Here is a 20,231-nt window from a genome sequence, read left to right as displayed (position 1 = left end):
AAAGCCTTCTTGCTTCCACACAGTTTTAAGAAACATAATCCATGGAGTTGTGTCAACCAAAATGACGCAAGATTTTAAACTCATCAGCAGATCACCTGTTAGTTTTGTTTTGTTTTTAATGAAGGGAGGAGAAGGAAAAAGCTGATTTCCCAGGTCAGGATCTCAAGACTCAGTTTCAGCAGCCTTTGATGTCAGATTCTGACAAGCTTACGGTTTTAATTGCCATAGATCAGGGCATCCCCCAACTTTTTTGGGCCTCTGTGCACCTTTGGAATTCTGACACAGGGCAGTGGACCCAATCACAAAATGGCTCCAGAAGAGGTAAAGCCAATCACAAAACAGCTGCCACTGGAAGCAGAGCCAATGGAAAATTATCAGAGAGTGAAGTTGATGTAATTAATAGGAACTCTGTGACATTTCTGGCAAATGCTCTGTTTAATAAGAAGCCTTTCAATCTAGATTATTCTCGTCCTGCTGATAGTTTGTTAGGGTATAAATGATGTGAATGTTGTAAGCCAATAAAGATATTTCAAGATCAAGTTGATATGAATGGGTTCCTCTCCTTTTCCTTGGTCACTTTTTGAAAGAAGGCTTATTTGTATTCACTTCCACATATGGAAGACATTTCTGCTTGTACATTGCAGGGGGGAAAATTTCCAAGTTTCCCCTTTCCACTGCAGAGCCCACAGGCCAGAAGCTATGCTAGTCCCAGGGGGCCCCTGATATTCAAGAGTGGCCTTGTAAGCGTCTCCAGAGAGAGAGAGAGAGAGAGAGAGAGATGAAAAATATTTATTACAGCAGAGTTCCACTTCCGATTGGATCTCATGTATCTCAAAGTCTACTTGTGTTTATATTCACTTCCTTTTTAGATAAGAGAGGCCCAAAGGTAACCTACTCACACTGAGGGAGAAAATACCCCAACATGATTAACCATCATGAACTCCATGGACACAAGGTGTTAGTTTTCAAAGAATTGGGATGTTTGTACCTCTTGCTTACTATTCTCTCTTCAAACTGGTATCAGCACTCTGGGGTCTAGAGAAGGGGTATCTTTCCTCCATTTCACTGAATTATAGACTGGATCCTGGGGTGAGATAGTGATTTCCCTTGGAGGAGTCAACTTAAGTAGGGTTCACCAGCAGAGGCAGGGGGCCGGGGGTGCACGTTGCACCAGGCGCACAACTGGGGGAGTTTCTCCAGAAAATTGCCCCTGCCCCCCCCAAAGCACCCCCCCCCACACACACACACACACTTAACTGCGTGAAACAGTGCAGGCTGGAGAAGCGGCCTGTTCCCTTCAGGCTGAAAACGGCCTGTTGAGAACTACACTTCCCAGGAGACCTTGCGAGCCCCAGAGTCTCATGGGAAGTGTAGTTCCCACAAGGCTGTTTTCAGCCTGAAGGGAATAGGCTGCTTCTCCAACCTGCCCTAAGATAAGGGGTGGGGGCAGGGTGCTGCGGATTGGGGGGGGGGGTGACACAGAGTGCACACCGGGCGCACTCTGGCCCGGCTACGTTTCTGTTCACCAGTTTAAGGCGTCTGAACCAAGAAACCACAGGCCTTAGAAAAGACATATCTATGATAATCAGCTCTTGAGTTTAAAGAGATGCATATGACACTTTTATGAGAACAGGAAAATCTTTTTAGAGGACTGCATATTTAAAATAATGTAATCTTTAGAGGTATTATTAAAAGTCCCTCCCCCACTTCAAACAATCCATTACAGTTACATTTATTAAAGAGCTCATTACGGAAAAAAACGCTCTTCTTTGTATTTAATGCACAGGTGCTTCATAAACCGCATGCTGGGAGGTGCTACATCTGGCAACAGAATGAGCTATCTTTTAGGAAGAAATCCATTAGCTGTTGGAGAACACAGAGCTATACAGCCAACAATATAAACCAGAAAATGAAGTGAGCTGCATCAAATGAAGCTGGAGGGTAGACAGACCGTGATGACCTCATTTGGAAAGGGGTCAAGACATGATGGTAGTTAAGCATCCTTACACTGGTGAATGAAAGGAACCTTCTCACCAGTCAAACAACTATAAAGTCACACCGCTTGCAACAGCTGGTCTAAGCTTTTATTATCTAATCATTTCAACAGCTCTGCAATGTCTCAGTCCCTTTATGGCATCGATTGCCGCAATTGTCCGGTAAAGTCATTCCCCATTCATAGATGCAGTAAGCTCACAAACAAGGTCTGAACTTGAATCTGGTTCCTCCAGGTTTCCTGACCTGCCTTTTGTCTATTTAGACAACAGCGGCTTACAACGTCAAAGAACATCATTATTTAAATGAAAGAATTTAGGACTGCACAAAAAACTGCACAAACCACCAGATCCTCAGGTCTCACAAATCTAGGATTTACACACTTCAGCTTTATGCAACTAGGAACATGCATACTTAATTCCTAACAATGGAGCTAACGGGGGGGGGGGGGAGCACATGAACAAGACAGTCCATAAGAGGGTGGACGTTTGGATTCTTGGCCCTGACTGCCAGCCCCCCCCTTCTTCCCCATGGCTTTCCCCTTTCTATACCTTTTTCAGGATAAAGATGACACCCGATTTGAGAATTAATCCACCATTTCCTGGACCGTCTTTGTTCTAGAATGCTCTGCTTGGGTTCTAGTGCCTTGGGGACTGAGTTAGTTAGGACCCAATGGAGAATTTTAGAACAAAGACAGTCCAGGAAATGGTGGATGAGTTCTCAAATCTGGTGTCATCCTTATCCTAAAAAGGGTACAGCTGGACTTCAGAGGCAGCTGAGAGGAAAATGAGACATAACTGGTGAGTGATGTGTGTGTGTGTGTGTGTGTGTGTGTGCGTGTGTGTGTGTGTATATGTATATATGTATGTATATGTATATATGTATGTATGTATGTGTATGTGTATGTGTATGTGTATGTATGTGTGTATGTGTGTATGTGTGTATGTCTACAATAATTGACTTTATCATCCAGGGATCTTCCATTAGTAACAGCCTCATTAGTTACAATTTATATTTATCTAAACTGTCCTCATCCAATGTGTAACATTATATCAGTGCTTGGAAATAATGTGATTAGATCTTTAAATGGATGTCCCTGAAGCTGGTCAGATAATTTATTTGCATTAAAAAGTCATATCCAGATTTTCTTTAAAAGAAAAAAAAATCAAACCTTCAAAGTAGATAACAACAAAGGAGACTGGACTATCTTAAACAGAATCAAATTATTTACTATTATTTATCTAATGGAACTGGTGTTCAGGGCCTGGACCTGGATAGTCCAGGTTAGCCCAACCTCCATTAGATCTTGGAAGCTAAGCAAAGTCAGCCCTGGTTAGTACTTGTATGACAGACCACCAAAGAATACCAGGGTTGCAAAGGAAGGCAATGGTAAACCACCTTTGAACATCTGTTGCCTTGAGACCCCTACAAGTCACCATAGGTTGGGTGTGACCTGATGGCACCCCCCCCCCCCACAAAAAAAGTGTTCAAGACAATTCATTGAACAACCAATCCAGTTGTGAGGAAAGCAGCTTAATCCAGTCAGAAGATTTATGTGGCTCGGTTTGTTCTAGGATCCTCAGAAATGTAATTTGAGTCTGTTACCAACCCAGCTGTGGAACTTAGCATCAGCTACAAAAGGTTAGTGCATCAGAGGTTTCCAGAGTTCCTTCAATGGTGTGTTAAAAATCCCTGTAACTCCAGTTGTTCCTTATGTGAGTTTACAGCTGTAATGTATCTGAAATGTGTTTCAAAGCTATGATCAAGCATTCGGTATCCTTTCCAGTGTAGCTTTAAAACTTCCATATTGTTTCAGAGTCCAATCATAAAGCCTTACTTTGATTCTTTGGCATCTCCTATTTTCTGAGACCATCATGACAGCACAGGTGTACAGGCCAAGCGTGGGAAACAGGTGGTAGCTGCTGCATCCAAAACAAACCTTCCTAATACAGGAATGACAAATATGTAAGGAATCCAGACGCTTACGCCCCAAAATACGTCTTGCTCAAGGGCTTACTTTGACTAAGGGGTCTTGACATGAAAGGGGACTGCTAGTACCATGGCCTGAAAGATGTGTTTTGCTTTCCCTCCATTTCTGTGTCTGTGTTTTTATGTGTTTTTCCTCATGAACAGTTCTGGAAAACTCAAAAGCTTGCCCAATATTGTATTATTTTGATTTTTCTGATTTTTTTAAAGTACCCTGTTCCCCTGAAAATAAGGCATCCCCTGAAAATAAGACGTAGTAGAGGTTTTGCTGAAGTGCTAAATATAAAGCATCCCCCAAAAGTAAGACGTCGCAAAGTTTTTGTTTGGAAGCATGCCCGTCGACCAGAGCATGCAGCTGTGGAGCGGAAAAATAAGACATCCCCCGAAAACAAGACATAGCACATCTTTGGGAGCAAAAATTAATATAAGACACTGTCTTATTTTCGGGGAAACAGGGTATTGTATAGATTTTGTTAATGTGAAACTATCCAGGCTTGTTTTTCTACAAACTGGCAAGTCAAATTAATTTTACTTTTAGCGACAACCTGATCAGAATATTGTTGAGAATTTTTTCAAAAATCACTTTTGGATCGCTCAGCCTACGTCTCACTAGGGTGATGACTTAAGCAGAAAAGAACAGCAGAATAGGTTCCATAGACCCCATTTGCAGCCGACCTTGGTGACACAGTAGTTGGCTACTTCACAGCTTCACGGCATTCTCCTGACAATGTTCAGGGACTGCAGTTGTAACTCTGCATTGGCTTCTGGTAAAAATCCTTCTCCTTCTATGGGAATGGCACTCTTTCATGAGCCAGCTCAAGTTCATTCTATGTTTCGCCCTGGGTTTTCTATAAACCTAACACTCAATTCCCAAGAGTAAGGACCCGTTGTTAAGAGTCTTCCCTTCAGGATCAGCACAGCACAGCCAACGTCGACACAAAGATGTTACCAATCTTAACATCTGATAATTTTACAGATGCTTAAAAGAGGGAGGGGAACCAAATGCCTGTGAGCAAATCCAGTATTTCCTCTCAATCAGGTTTCACACTGTTAAACAATCCCCTTCTCTCAAACAATATAAAATCAGAGACATTATACCTGGAGATATGATTATGATACATTCACAATTTTAACATTAAAAGAGTAAAAAAAATTAAAAGGTGGAAAACTACTGAAGGTCAGCCAGTTTAACAGATCCATGTGCTATTTTGTGGATGCTCAAAATTGCCTCTAATGTGATTTATTTATATTCAGCCATCTCCAAGACTACGCAGGGGGTGGGGGAAAGAGTTATAGAAACAATGACCAGACAGAAGTAAGAATTTGGAGCAGAATATTTAATTAAAAAGACGGTCTGCCTGTTCAGCAGCCTCCGTAGCACTGGAAAAAAAATCCCCCAAAATAAAATACCTGCACGAACATCAAGAATATTCTATTTTTACAAGGTGGTTTTGATGAAACCCTGCAGCTTTAAACCTCGAGCAGCTGACGTGTACGCTGTCTTTGCCACAAACCTCCCCAACCTAATTTCATGTACGCTCCAAGTATCAACATTTTGCCCCTTAACTATCATAATCTGCATTCCTTCCCGAGAAGCATCTGCCGTGCTCCCAAAAATAGCAATAATATACTTTTCGTTTTTCTGACAGAACAGCAGGTTTTCATATTTATAACTCTAGTCAGTGCTTGAAGCTCCAGGCTCCAAACAGCAATTTAAAAAAAAAATCCTAGAAAGGCATAAGAAAGCTCTTACACATCTGTAGCTATTGTTTACCTGCAGCTGATCCTTGACACACCCACCTCCCAAATAGCACAGAAAGGCTGAGATTTTCTGTACAACAGGGAAGAGCCCCTCTTTTTTGCATCCTGAAAAATCTTCTCGCAACCGTCTGACATTACGCAGCAAAATTCATGCAAAGGGGAAAAAAGCAAGCTGATGATGCCTGAAACACGGAACCTACCTGAATTCCTCAAATGCATACATGGCCTAGGAGGGAAGATGGAGAGGCCCTGAAGTCTGCAAAAATACCCTTCCTAAGGCGCAGGAGAAACATTAGTTGGTCGCAACCACAAGCATCCACAGACAGCAGTAGGTTGGAAAGATTGTGGGAGGGGGGGGAAAAGGGTCTGCAGATAACTGGCCTGCAGCCCTGCAGCTCTCAGCCAGCTGCTGACAAGCAGCAGCTCGCAGGGAAAGGCGATAGAATACCATGTGATCATTCCAGCAAGTCTGATTAATGCAGCACTCCGAGAGCACAGGCTGATATCTTTATTATTCCAGCCAAATCAGGGCAACACCAGCAGTTCTCGGTTTGGTGGGTGGGGCAAAGGACAGTTAAAAACGTGAGCAGTACTTTTGTTCATAAAACGAGAAAGAAGACAGGCTCAGAGGCAGGGTGATGCTGATGTTTCCACAGGATGAATTCAAGACTTTTGTGTGACAGTACTCACTGGTACAGATTACCTGCACCATTGCCAGGAGGGGCTCTTCCAAGTCCTGAGGGGGGAATGGGTGGAAATTGGCACAGCCTTACATATGAGTGTTGGTACTTAAAAAAAAAATCTGGATACATTTATTGGGGCCCTGAAAATTGAAGCCACAATTTAGCCTATGTCAAACTAATTTAACTCAAGCGTCCTGTGTATTGTCAAAGGCTTTCACAGACAGATTCAACTGGTTTTGGTGGGTTTTCCGGGTTGTGTGGCCATGATCTGACAGATCTTGTTCCTAACGTTTCGCCTGCATCTGTGGATGGCATCTTTAGAGGTGTATCACAGAGAGAAGTCTGTAACACACTGTTTTTAGCGAGAAGGGAAAGTTTAGTGGGGTATATATTGTCCATGTCCGGCGTGCCTGCGTGCGTGCGTGCGTGCGTGCGTGCGTGCGTGAGAGAGAGAGAGAGAGAGAGAGAGAGAGAGAGAGAGAGAGAGAGACCTCTGAAGATGCCAGCCACAATTGCAGGCGAAATGTTAGGAACAAGATCTACCAGACCACGGCCACACGGCCCGCAAAACCCACCAAAATCAAGCGTCCTGATTTATTAGTGATTATTTGGATACCCGCATTCATGTAGCATAGAATGACAGCTACAAAACCACACCTATCAAAGAACTTACAACCTTCAATGAAAAACATCTGATCTTCTAGAAGGCTGTCCTTATCGCACACAATTCCATCCACATAAATTTGGTGTGGGGCGGAATCACAATGGAGTAAATCAGACCATATAAGTTGAATAAAACCAAACAGTGAAGTCCCCATTTCAAAGCAACAAGGAGTGTAATGAAGCTGAAAAAAGTTGGAGGTGTCAGGGATTGGAGACCTTGATCGGAGCAGTTTGTGCTGCCTAGCAACAGTGCAAGGAGCGCTGTGGAACATTCTAGGTCAGAAGACACCATGGGGTCACAGGAACAAATGGGAATCTTCACTAAACCTGAACGCTCCGTGTATCTTTTCAGGGCTCATTATTAAAGCCATGAAAGAACAGAACAGATCAGAAAAAAAGAAAAACGCATGTGGGCCAGTAAACAGAAGCCGAGTTTTAATAAGATTTTTTTTTTTAAGGGTGGTCAACATATTACAATTTGGAGAGAACAGCATGGTGGGTTGGATGAATTCCAGGAGCAACATTCCTGGAATATTTTCAAAGGGGCCCCAGCTTCTCCCCAAAAATCCAGAGAGGTTTTAAGGATGCTTAGCTGTTCACAAAACCACAGCTCATACTCAAAACCTAAACTAATTCAAAGGACCACCTGCTCCCAAAATGATCTAGCAATCAGCTTGAGATTAGCTACGGAGAGCTTACAGCATGGACCACCACTGAGTAAAGCAAGGTAGGTAGATACCAGAAGCAGAGCTACCTCTTTGGTTGTATAAGGACTAGGAAAATGTCTTCCCTGCATTAGTTCACCCAGTTCCAAGGTGAGAACATTTCCCCCCATTCAGGTGTTTTTTGCTGAACTGAATTATTACCGAATAGGGATTGTGTTTATTCTTTCTTGCTGTGCTTTTGTATTAGATTTAGATGCTGGGCATTATTAAATGGGGGAGGAGGTTACTGGGTTTAATCCAATTTTATTTTATTAAAATATTTATATCCTGTTTTTCTTCTGCAAAATGATTCCAGTGGCTTAGTGGGAAAGCATCTGCTTTATATGCAGGTCTCAGGTACAACCCTTACAATTTCCAGATGAACACTGATATGAAACCCTGGAAAGCCGCAGTCAGAGGAAACAATACTGAGCTTGGTAGACCAGTGGTAGACCAGTGGTTGACTCAGTAAAACAAAGCTTCATATGTTCAATTTGTTTATGTTAGGTGTAGTAGTTAGGAGCAGGTGGACTGTAATCTGGAGAACCGGGTTTGTTTTCCTACTCCTCCACATGAACTGTGCTGGATGGCCTTGGGTCAGTCGCAGTTCTTTCAGAACTCTTTCAGCCCCACCTACCTCACAAGGTGTCTGTTGTGAGGAGAGGAAGGGAAGACGTTTGTAAGCTGCTTTGAGACTCCTTACAGGAGAGAAAACTGGGGTATAAATCCAAACTCTTCTTCTGTTTATTTTAACATTGGCAGGGGGCCAACTTCAGATGGCTAAGAGGGAAGGTATAATATTTTAATTAATAAATACAAGTTTACTTACATTTCAGTTAGTGACAGATTTGGTAAGACAGCAACAGATGAAACTTTATCGCATAATATCTCCAAAAGCCAGGGTTCCCCACTTGTGGACACCACCAGGGCACCCACTAACAAACTTTTCAAAAAAGTGGGCAGAGACACTGTAAAGCAGGACTTGTTACTGGCTGTCCTCTTTCAAATGAAAGGGTTTTCCTCCGGAGGACTGTGTAAGCACCTGGGCTTTCCTTAGTCACTGTGCGCTTCCCTTCTCCCTTCAGGACTTCCTTTCCAGGAGGTATGAGGTATTCTGTTTCGTTTCCTCCGGAAGCAGCCATTTTTGTGATGGGACTCACCATTCTCTCTTAGAATTCCAGAGGTGACCTCAGGTTCAAAAAAAGGTTGGGGACCATTGCCTTAAACTGTTCTACAAGTATGTCCATCATGTACACTAAAACCAAGTTTATTTTCACAGTTCCCAAGCAAGGAATCCTGGGGACTGGAGTCCTATGAAGACAAAATAATTGCAAAAAAACAAACATACATATGTATGGCTTCATTCCATTTCAAAGGAATACCATTCCAGCATGGCTTTTAAAAGGATGTTGACTTTCTATGGACTTTGTTCCTATTTGGGTTCAGATGTGGATTTTCAGAGCAGATGGGAAACTCAAAAGGAACAATGGAAAGTTTGCAGTTTTGGTATAGGTTACATGGAACTGGATTGTAAACCAAAGAGAAAAGCAACTGTTTTGCATCAAGAATGTAGACTTATGGTTTAGAATTGTTTAAGTCCAGAATTTCATGCCCCAGAGCTAGAGATGAATGATTAGGTGTTCTCCATTTCTGCTCACATGGAATGACTAATTTTAACCATTAGAAAACATGTGTAAATGAACAAATGTGATGGAAATGAAAAATACCTGCATGTTTCTAGAAACTCAAGTGATGTTCTACCTTTGTTCTATGTACATCCTGTGATGCTAGGGTACTACAATTTTAAACTGGTTTGACTATCATTCCTCAAAGAGTTTTCAGAATTGTAGGGAGCAATTGTAAGCACATTTACTCAGAAGTAGGAGCCATGTTATTCCATGGAGCTTACTCCCAGGTAAGTACCCTTAGGGCGATTCCGTACATGGGTAAAATAGGTTCGACCCAGTTCCCTGAGAAGGGTACTGACCTAGATCGAAGCCATTGTTGTTCCCCACTGCAAACAGCTTGATCCCAGATTGGAGGGCGGAACCATCCTGTGCCTCTTCGCCGCTCCATTCCGATTGGCTACTGTTCTACGGCCATGTTCTGTCTATCCCCACACACGTTATTAAAAAACTGCCACAGGAATGGAGGGACGAAGGTAGCGTTTTTTGATTGGCCAGCTGTACGCATACCCGAAACACTCAGCTGTGATTGGCTGAATGGGGGACTCCTGGCACCAGAGATTCCGCACTTTACTGGAATCGAGCTGAGTTCGAGCGTGGTTCCCTGAAAAAGTAGTAGTTCCCAACTGGAGTCGGAAATTTGACTGTTACACGGGGCGAAGCTGGTACAACACCACGTCGATCCCAGTGGTTGTGCGGAGCACTTAGGTCGAACGCAGCTCAAACTTAGGTCGATAATGCAAGTGCGGAATCGACCTTAGACTCCCTGGTAAGACCCTCAGCCATATCCTGAGGAAGCTGAGATATCTTCTTTGTTAGAGGCCCTTGGCCCTAATGCCTTTCTTGGCAGCAATTTTTAAGCATCTCTGCCACACATCTTGAGAATCTTGGCATTGATACTTGCGCAGAGGACAATGGGGAGAGGGGCAACATAATTTTGGATTGAATAAAAGAACTATTGTGCCCTGGTTGTTTTTTCTGTAGAATGTTGTGGTGGGGTTGGGGGCAGACAGATTAAAGGAATGATCTTAGCCCAAGCACTTATACGAACTAATCCACAATCTGTTGAATACTTCAAGCAGTGCAGACCCTCTTCTCAAAATGAGGCCTGGAGTATGAAAAATTCCAATCAAAAGAACATTTTAATTGTTAATTTTCATTGTTAATTCTGACCCCTACTTTCATAGCAGGAGCAGCCTTGCATCACATCAAATCCATTGTTTCCAACCTACTGGAGATTAATACTCTAATTTCTTAGTCGTAATTATTATTAAAAGTCCCCATAAGAATGGACAGAGACTATAATACCACATGAATAGAAATCAGCAGAATAATTTCCCAGCAGAATCGGTATGACCTTTGGGTTTAATCAATGCATATGATGAAAACCCAAATTATTTCATCCATCTGCTACTATTCTTTGACGATAATGATGAATGTAGAAATAACTGAGTAATTTCCCCCTGAGATTTCTAAATAAATCAGGCAGATTTCTCAAGATCAGTTAAGAAGCTGTTCTCGGTCACTGTGTCTCAGATTTCCCTCATGAAACAAAACAGACTACCAATTGCTAAAGAGCCCTAGCACAAACCTATTCCTTTCTCAAGGGATTTTCAGTGACAAGTCCCCCACTCTCACTACTGGCCAACTGCAACTTCTTTAGGCTTCCTAACCTCTAGGTTTGGCCTGGAGTTTCCTTGGAATTGCAACTGTTCTCCAATTTAGGAGGGTGAACTCTATGGCATAACATGAACACATGAAGCTGCCATATACTGAATCTGACAACAGTTCCATCAAAATCAGTACTGTCTACTCAGACTGGCAGCAACTCTCCAGGGTCTCAGGTAGGCTTCACACATCACATCCCCTGATGAGCTCTCTCCTCAAACTCCATCCTTCCCAACTCTGTCTCCAAATCTCCACGAATTTCCTAACCCAGAGTTAACTTCCCTCAGCTTTCTTTACAACACACAATTCTGGAGGGTTTCTTTACTCTTAGTCCAGTTCTTGGATCAAACCACTCATAAACAGAGTCATAAACAGAGTCATACTCTTCTAAGCCACTGACTTCAATTGACTTGGTGGTTGTGGAAAGTGTCATCAAAATCTCAGTCGACTTATAGGGACTCCATAGGGTTTTCAAGGCAAGTGATAAACAGAGGTGGTTTGCCATTGCTTGTTTCTGTGTAGGAACCCTGAACTTCTTTAATGGTCTCCAAGTACTAACCAGGGCTGACATTAGGAAGAGAGAGCTTCCTGACGGTAAGGGCTGTTTGACAGTGGAATATACTGCCTCAGAGGGTGGTGGAGTCTCCTTCTTTGGAGGTTTTTAAGCAGAGGATGGATGACCATCTCTCAGGAGTGCCTTGATTGTGTGTTCCTGCATTGCAGGGTGTCTTGTGGTCTCTTCCAACTCATCTGAGATCTGATGAGATTGGGCTCGACTAGGCCATCCTAATCAGATACATGCTGTCAAATTGCAATTGACTTAAGACAATCTCAGCAAGGGATTTTAAGGCAAGTGTGGAGGAAGTGAAAGGGAAGGAGTTTGTAAGCTGCTTTGAGACTTCTTATGGTTGTGAAAAGTGGGATATAAATCGAAATCACGCTTCTTCTTCCTTGTTGGTCTCTCACGTAAGTACAGACTCCGACTAGCTTCCAAGATCTGATGAGTCTGGGCTACAATATGATCCCCCCCCCCCCTCCGGACAACTGATTTAGAAGGGTGTAACTCTGCTTAAGGCTCATTCCGCACATGCAGAATAATGCACTTTCAAACTGCTTTCAGTGCTCTTTGAAGCTGTGCGGAATAGCAAAATCCACTTGCAAACAGTTGTGAAAGTGGTTTGAAAATGCATTATTTTGCATGTGCGGAAGGGGTCTAAGATGCATTGTCAAGCTACCAATAAGGTCAGCTCAAGAAAGAGGACTGCTCTCAGATGGCAGCGTTGTGGGAGGAGGAGGCAACCCTGGGAGGAGTTAGGGTTTCCATTCTTCTAAGCAATAAACCTTTTATTTGAACTGTTAAACCTTGCTTGTGACTCTCCCACTCTTGTTCTGGCCAAGTACAGGGCACCAGAAACAGTTTTACTTGGGGAACAGAATACTGAGTTTTGTTATAATCTGTTCATGAGTGTGAGTGCAGTTCTTCCCCTTTCTTGGCTGTCCTTGTGGGAAGGGAGCTCTTTCGATGTAAGCCAACATCCCTCCCCCATCCGCCCCCCAAAAGCAGTGCTTTCTAGGAATCTAGAAACAGGCACCCTAAGGTTACTGAAACTGACGAATAGCTCTAAGATAAGACCCGAACAGATTTCATGTTTGTAGAGATTGGATAAATGTCTATGCTCAGTGCTTTCCTGTTAACTCGACTGGGAAGTATAAGTTAAATTTCTCTTGCAATTTTAAAGACTTCAAGAGCTGTTCTCAGATAAGCACCAGTATTCAGCTTCTGCCTTAAGTGGTTTTGAAAACACATATACAAATGGAGCCTCTCAGTTGTGCCATTTTGACTGACAACAGAAAAGTTTAGTGTCGCATTTCTGTTGCAAGTGTCATGTGGTAATGGCGGAGGGGACTGATCTTTGAGTTTGGGACTAAGCAGTTGCTTTATCCCTTGTCTCTCTTGTGATTCTCTGGGTCTTTTTGAGATGCGGGCACGTTATAAACTTGGAATATACTTTTTCACTTATTTAAGACTGACTAGAGTCTGAGAGACCCAGGGTCAAATCCCTTACTACGATATGGAATCTTGCTGGGTGACCAAGTCAGTCATTTTCGTTTAGCCTAACCCACCTCAGGCTAGCCAAATCTTGGAAGCTAAGTAGGGTCAGTCATGAACATAAGAACTAGCCTGCTGGATCAGACCAGAGTCCATCTAGTCCAGCACTCTGCTACTCGCAGTGGCCCACCAGGTGCCTTTGGGAGCTCATGTGCAGGATGTGAAAGCAATGGCCTTCTGCTGCTGCTGCTGCTCCTGAGCACCTGGTCTGCTAAGGCATTTGCAATTGGAGATCAAGGAGGATCAAGACTGGTAGCCATAGATCGACTTCTCCTCCATAAATCTGTCCAAGCCCTTTTTAAAGCTATCCAGGTTAGTGGCCATCACCACCATGGTTACAGCAGTGGGATTCTAATAATTGAACAACCGGTTCCCCCCCCCCGCCCCTCGCCCTCCTCCCCGCTTCATGCTCTCCCCTCCACCAGGCGCCCCCCCCCCCCCGCCACCCACTTACCTTCTGCGGAGGAACTTCTTGTGGGGGTGGAGGGTAAGACAACTGGGCATTGCTGCTGCTTCATGTGCTACAGTGGGTGAGGGTGTGATGGGGCTTTTAGCGCCTCAGAGCAGCCGGGCAGCAAGGCACCTAGCTGCTCCGGGGCTCTGAAAGCCGCTTTTAACAACCGGTTCTCCGAACTCAGCAAAACAATTAGGTACCGGTTCTACTGAACTGGTGCGAACTGGCTGAATTCCTAAACTACATGGTTAGTAATTGGATGGGACACCACCATGAAAGTCCAGGATCGATATGCAGAGGCAGGCAATGGCAAACCACTTCTGAATGTCTCTGGCCTTGAAACCTTACAGAGTCGCTATAAGTTGGTTGTGACTTTGACAGCAAAAAACCAAAACAAGAACAATAATAATAGGTGAGGACAGTAGCAATCTCAGGGCAGTCCACACTAAACACATGGCATACAATCACCACTCCGGTCAGTCACCTTGGGAGAAGGACAAAGGATTGATAGAGCTTTGAGAAGCACACCCAATTCAAAGCAGATATGTCGTTCTGTCATCGAGTTAAAATTTATATCTGCGCCTCAAGAAGGGACAGATATTTCCCCCATTTTATAAGGTTAGCCTCTATTTATTAAGGAGGACTAAATTAAATGATTTGGATAAAGCAAGCTCAAGATTAAGTATGATTTAAATCATTCAGCAGCAAAGCCTCGATCGATATCTCTGATTTTATATCGCAACGTTTTGTTTATGCACCAGCTAGTATTCAAAGCATTTGCTGAAATAGCTGTGGAGTTTCACAACTCAATGGGCCTTTTAAAAAAGACTGTGAAACTGAGAAGAGAAGAGAAGAGAAGAGAAGAGAAGAGAAGAGAAGAGAAGAGAAGAGAAGAGAAGAGAAGAGAAGAGTTTGGATTTATATCCCCCCTTTCTGTCCTGTAAGAGACTGAAAGGGGCTTACAATCTCCTTACCCTTCCCCCTCACAACAAACACCCTGTGAGGTAGGTGGGGCTGAGAGAGAACTGTGACTAGCCCAAGGTCACCCAGCTGGCATGGGTGGGAGTGCACAGGCTAATCTGAATTCCCCAGATAAGCCTCTACAGCTCAGGCGGCAGAGCGGGGAATCAAACCCGGTTCCTCCAGATTAGAATGCACTTTCTCTTAACCACTACGCCACTCTTAACCACTACGCCACTGCTGAGGAAGACACACAATAAATATATCCCCACCCCCACCCACTGGTACAACAGCAGCTTGATTTTTTTTTAAACATTTCCATCAGTTTAGTGTTTTTGGCAAATCAGCAAGTGGTACATTTGTTTACTACAGTAGATAATTTCTGCTTATGACTTGTGATATGAGTATATGAATCTGCAAGAGACAAGCAGAGAGAACAGGGGTGGGGGGAGGGTTTCTCCTCCCTCCACAAGTCCTCACCAGCCCTTTCTAGTTATTATCGAAACCCACGGATGGTTTAATGAAAGCATTTTAAGTGAGCAAAACCTGGTCTTATAAAATTATTTTATTCCAAATTAAAAAATCTGGTTCATTGGATGGTGTGTTTTTTATAACTGCCCACAAAATTTCCATTTCTTCCACTGGAAAAACTGAGGAGAGGAGTCATCAGAAGCCACATTCCCTCGGGATTTTTCTGAATCTCCAGTGCCTTCGTCATAGCCTGCGCTTAAAGCTTCCGCCGAAGGACATTCTTCCATTTTGGAAAAGCATCATGGGAAAATAAAATGTGGAAAGATTCTACAGATGGGAACACCAACGACAAACCCTCCCTGTGGTGCTCAAAAGGGGCTAAAAGATTCCATCGCCACAAAGCTGAGAGAACAGTGAGGGACAAAGAGGGTTTCCTACTTCCAAGTAGGGCCTAGAATTACAACAGACCTCCAGAGATCATTTTCCCTGAATAAAACAGCCGCTTTGGAGAGTGGAATCTATGGTATTATGCTCCACAGAGGTCCCTCCCCCACCCCCAGGAATTTCCCAAACCAGAGTTTGCAACCCAAGCGATAAACCTCAACTTTTCCAATATGTTCTGTTTTCTTTAAACATACTATACATCTGACATCATTAGATCTTGTGTCTTAGAATCTCTCTTATCTATTCACTATTGTGCTGTTTAACTGATAACTTACAAGGACTCAAGGTCTTGTTGTCTCAGATGCTGTAGCATCTATGTCTCTTTTAACCAGGGGCCTTCTGCACGCAAAGTGTGCGCAGTTTCACCCACCTTCATGCCCAACCCACTGTCATGGCGACCAACTTCAAATCACTCTTGACCAGAACTCACGGCAGGTGACCAGAATATGGTCTGATGGCATGGAGTTCTACTGTCAAAGCAAAACACAGCTAAAAAAATTCATAGCCAGAAGGAAACACACCCAAAATAATTGCACCTTACTGAAAACATGGAAGAGAAACAACATGTACTCATAAACCCATGAAACTCCCTTATACTGAATCAGACTGTTGGTCTACTACAGTCAATATTGTTTATTTAGGAGCAGCAGTGGCGTAGGAGGCTAAGAGCTCGTGTATCTAATCTGGAGGAACCCGGTTTGATTCCCAGCTCTGCCGCCTGAGCTGTGGAGGCTTATCTGGGGAATTCAGATTAGCCTGTGCACTCCCACACATGCCAGCTGGGTGACCTTGGGCTAGTCATAGCTTCTCGGAGCTCTCTCAGCCCCACCTATCTCACAGGGTGTTTGTTATGAGGGGGGAAGGGCAAGGAGATTGTAAACCCCTTTGAGTCTCCTGCAGGAGAGAAAGGGGGGATATAAATCCAAACTCTTCTTCTTCTTCTTCTTCTATTCCAGGGGTCTGCAACCTGCGGCTCTCCAGATGTTCATGGACTAATTCCCTGGATTATTCAGCCCCTGGTTTATTCAGACTGACAGCAGCTTTCCAGGATCTCAAGCAGAGGTCTCTCATATCACCCGCTATCCAATCCCTTTTTTTTTAAAGCTGCAGATGACCGATATTGAACCTGGAACTTGCAGCATGCCAAGCAATTGCTCTACCACTGAGCCACACCCTCTCTCCACAGCTAGTTTTATAGCTTATTTTCAAACTCGACTGTAAAATAGGGATTATCAACTGCCAACCGAGGCCCAGAGTTCTCCTGGAATGACATATGATCTCCAAACTTTCACTGGAGGACATGGCATCTTTGGAGGGTGGATTCTATGGAATTATGTACCAGCTAAACTCCATCCTCTGGCAATCCCCGTACACTCAAGTACTGCACCAAATCTCCATGAATTTCAGAGATTATAGACAATTATCATAAAATAGGGTTTTTTCCTGATTTTGAGGGTTTTTTAACCTTAATAAAGATACATTTAATCATAAAAAAGAACCCAGCTGTTCTTGCTCTTCCTTGGACCACAGGAAGCTGGACAGAAAGCAAAAATATACCTTTTGTACTGCAGCACTGAGATCATCTGCAATAATAATTCTGGATCCTTTACATATGTTTTAAGAGGTTTGAAAAGCTTAGATATTTTCTCTCTGAAGCAGCATTGTTCCAAGAGGGAAGAGGTTTTATCCCTTCCCTTGTCTTTAGTGTCCACCTAGAGAACACCCCTTGGGCAAGGAGGAAGAGAAAAAACGACAAAACAATGCAAAGAAAGAGGTGCTCTTTATGTCAATGAACTCTTTGCATTAACTAATTAATTTCCAAGTAACTGGTTTACAAATTGTTTCTGTCAGTGAATTATTGGCTCACGCTGGTTTTATTTTTGCACTATCCTTGATTGTAATATTGATATGTTCCGGAACCCATCTTCAGCTTATTTAAACAGGCAGGGAAGAAATTATCTGAATAAATAAAATACGTCCAGGTTTTTTTTTAAATGTAATACATTACACAAGAATTTACTAAGGAAAAAGCACAATTACAAAATCACAGGCAATAATGTATTATTCATAGCTAAACAATAAGTAGAAATAAGGGTGTGGTTTTCTTTTTCTCTTAATGTCCCACTGGTGGATCTAATTGATGTGGCAATTGAGCCTACCGTTAGCCATTAAGAATTTTGGGAAACTTCAAAGCACTGTCTGAAGTAGAGGAGGGCTGGTTTTTATATCTCACTTTTCTCTACCTTTAAGAAGTCTCAAGCAGCTTACAATCACTTTCCCTTCTGCTCCCCACAGAAGACACCTGGGAGGTACCATAGGTGGGGGTCTGAGAGAACTGTGACTAGCCCAAAGTCACCCAGCAAGATTCATGTGGAGAAGTAGGGAATCAAATCTGGTTCTCCAGATTAGAGTCTGTTGCTCTTAACCACTATGCCATACTGGCTCTCAGCCATCTTTGTTCTGGAGTAACAATCAACTTGCTGAATAAGGAAAATGGCATTCAAGGCCCTACCCTGTGAGATTAATCAGGCTGACAGAAACCGACTGGTCCAAGGTTAGTTTTAAGGATTTGAACTTGTCTCCTTAGTCCTGGTTCAACTGTTGAACCATTATACCACTACTGAAAAATTTGAGGCCAGCCAAGCCTACAAAACAAGGACTGTATATATAGGGATACAAGGCAATGAGGTATAAGCAGTTAGTTTGAGTATAATTTCAATAGATACTTCATAAACCGTTCATAAAGATTATTCATAAAGATATATTGTGATTATTTAACTGGATATAAAGGTAATAAACAAACATATAATGAGAGCATGTCATAAACATTGTCCATGAGGCACGAAACCTGCAATAGTCATAATGCGTTCCAATCAGTTGAAAGAGTCAGTATCACCAATATTCAATGAATAAAAAATATTAAGACGAATAGAATCACTATACCACACCAGGTCTACCATTTTCTTCCCCCAGTTCTGCACACTTCCCTCCCATCATCACTCCAGTTTTTGACCCCAAAAAATCAAAATTATGAAAACAGGGAGGGCTAGATCAATTATTTTTTATTTACTTAATTTATACCCTGCACCACTCTAATAATCTCAGAGGTTCGCTGGGCATCCACTAAGCTTCAGGTGCCTGGCCAAGACTTTCCACCTCACCCAGGCATTTGGCTAGTCTCCCTGGATGCCGCCTCTATGATGCAGCAAGTTGGGGGGTGGGGTGAGGGTTAGGGTTGGGTTTTTAACTGTTGTATGTTGAGCTTTAATGGATGTATTTATATAATGGGATGTTTTTAATGCAGCAGCTTCCCAGAGATCCTGTATAAGCAGGGTATGTGTAATTTTTAAAAAATTAAATAAAAACAGTGTGTTCTTCAGCAAATGATCACACAGCATACAGGCATGGACTCCAACCAACAAAAATCACCTTTGCAACCCACTCAGTGCCACTTATTAGTTCCACCAGGGTTTCTTCTGCATTAGTACTTGATGTGACCAAATACAGCATCTTTTTGAGAGGTTCTCCCAAATGCTAAGGGGGAAATTGTTGAAAATAGATATGGCTTAATATATGAGTATCAGCATTTTTTAAAAAACAACAACAAAGCACTGAGGATTCCCAAACAGGTAAAGAAAACACCACAAACTGGTATGACAGCTTGCTGTGGTTACAGGAAGTAACTGCAAAGGGAAGCTTTCCTATCTCTGACATTCCCAGGCAGGCAAATGAAACAGAAGTAGAGAGTCTATAGCAGGCAGCCTTCAATTTGACAGACCCAAATCTTGCAAACCTAATTTAAGAGGAATCAAGAAATGCCTCACATTAGAACTTTACTTAAGAATGGTACAAGAAGCCCTATTATTAATCCTAATATTATATTTTCTGTTTTCTGAGAAGCTATGGTTCCATTTCTTTTTGCAGCTTAGTCTTGTCTCTACTTTGATCCTTTATCCCAGGCCATAAGCAGAAAAGAGTCCTATGAAAGTATATCATCCCTTAGCCAGAACTTTAGAAAGCACTTAAGAGCCCCCCCCCCCACCGCCACCCCCTTCTCTGGAAGCCAAATATTCACTAGTGACTAAAGCCAAGTCTGCAATAACTTTCCATGTAAGGAAATAATTCTAAACAACTCATATCTTCAAAGCTTTACAAATTGCCATCACCTCATGGAAAAATCTCACTGTTTAGAAATATCTGAACTTCTAATTTAAAAAAAAAAACACCCAAAGAATATGATGGAAGGAACGCTAAGAAGCTTAATTCAAGTTCTCTCAAAAAGAGCAAAGAGAATCTTCCAAGGAATACCACTGGATATTGTTCAAGCCTTTCTCTTCCTTCGCTCCAACAACCACCAAAAGGGAGACTGATACCAGGAAATAAGGAGATTGAGACAGGAAGCCATGAAGGAACTAGAAAAGATTATTGAATGTAAGGATGCAATCAAGATGAAGTTAATTCATGCCACAGTATCCCCTATTACTATATATGGGTGTGAAAGATGAACAATGGAGAAAACTCGCAGGAAGAAAGTAGATTCCTTTAAAATGTGCTGTTGGAGGAGAATTTTACAAATACCACAGACCATCAAAAAGATAAATCAGTGGGTTCTAGATCAAATCAAACCTCAAATGTCCCAGAAGCTAAACT

At 42.7% G+C, this 20,231-nt stretch overlaps 1 protein-coding gene across 4 annotated transcripts in view; it reads right to left on the bottom strand.

The window, feature by feature from the left end:
• Positions 1 to 20,231, bottom strand: part of EVL (Enah/Vasp-like) — a 225,227-nt gene that overhangs the window by 181,848 nt on the left and 23,148 nt on the right. The window contains exon 1 of one of the 4 annotated variants that reach the window (XM_048485383.1): positions 5,940 to 6,118. The exons of the other annotated variants lie outside the window; for them this stretch is intronic. Coding sequence (XP_048341340.1) covers positions 5,940 to 5,962 — 23 coding nt within the window. The 5' untranslated portion in view covers positions 5,963 to 6,118. Of the gene's footprint in view, positions 1 to 5,939; positions 6,119 to 20,231 lie in introns of those variants that run through there. 4 annotated transcript variants of the gene reach the window in all.

This window comes from Sphaerodactylus townsendi, linkage group LG02, assembly GCF_021028975.2.
Source record: "Sphaerodactylus townsendi isolate TG3544 linkage group LG02, MPM_Stown_v2.3, whole genome shotgun sequence".
NCBI classification, from domain to species: domain Eukaryota; kingdom Metazoa; phylum Chordata; class Lepidosauria; order Squamata; family Sphaerodactylidae; genus Sphaerodactylus; species Sphaerodactylus townsendi.
This window is presented reverse-complemented; position numbering and strand designations above follow the sequence as displayed.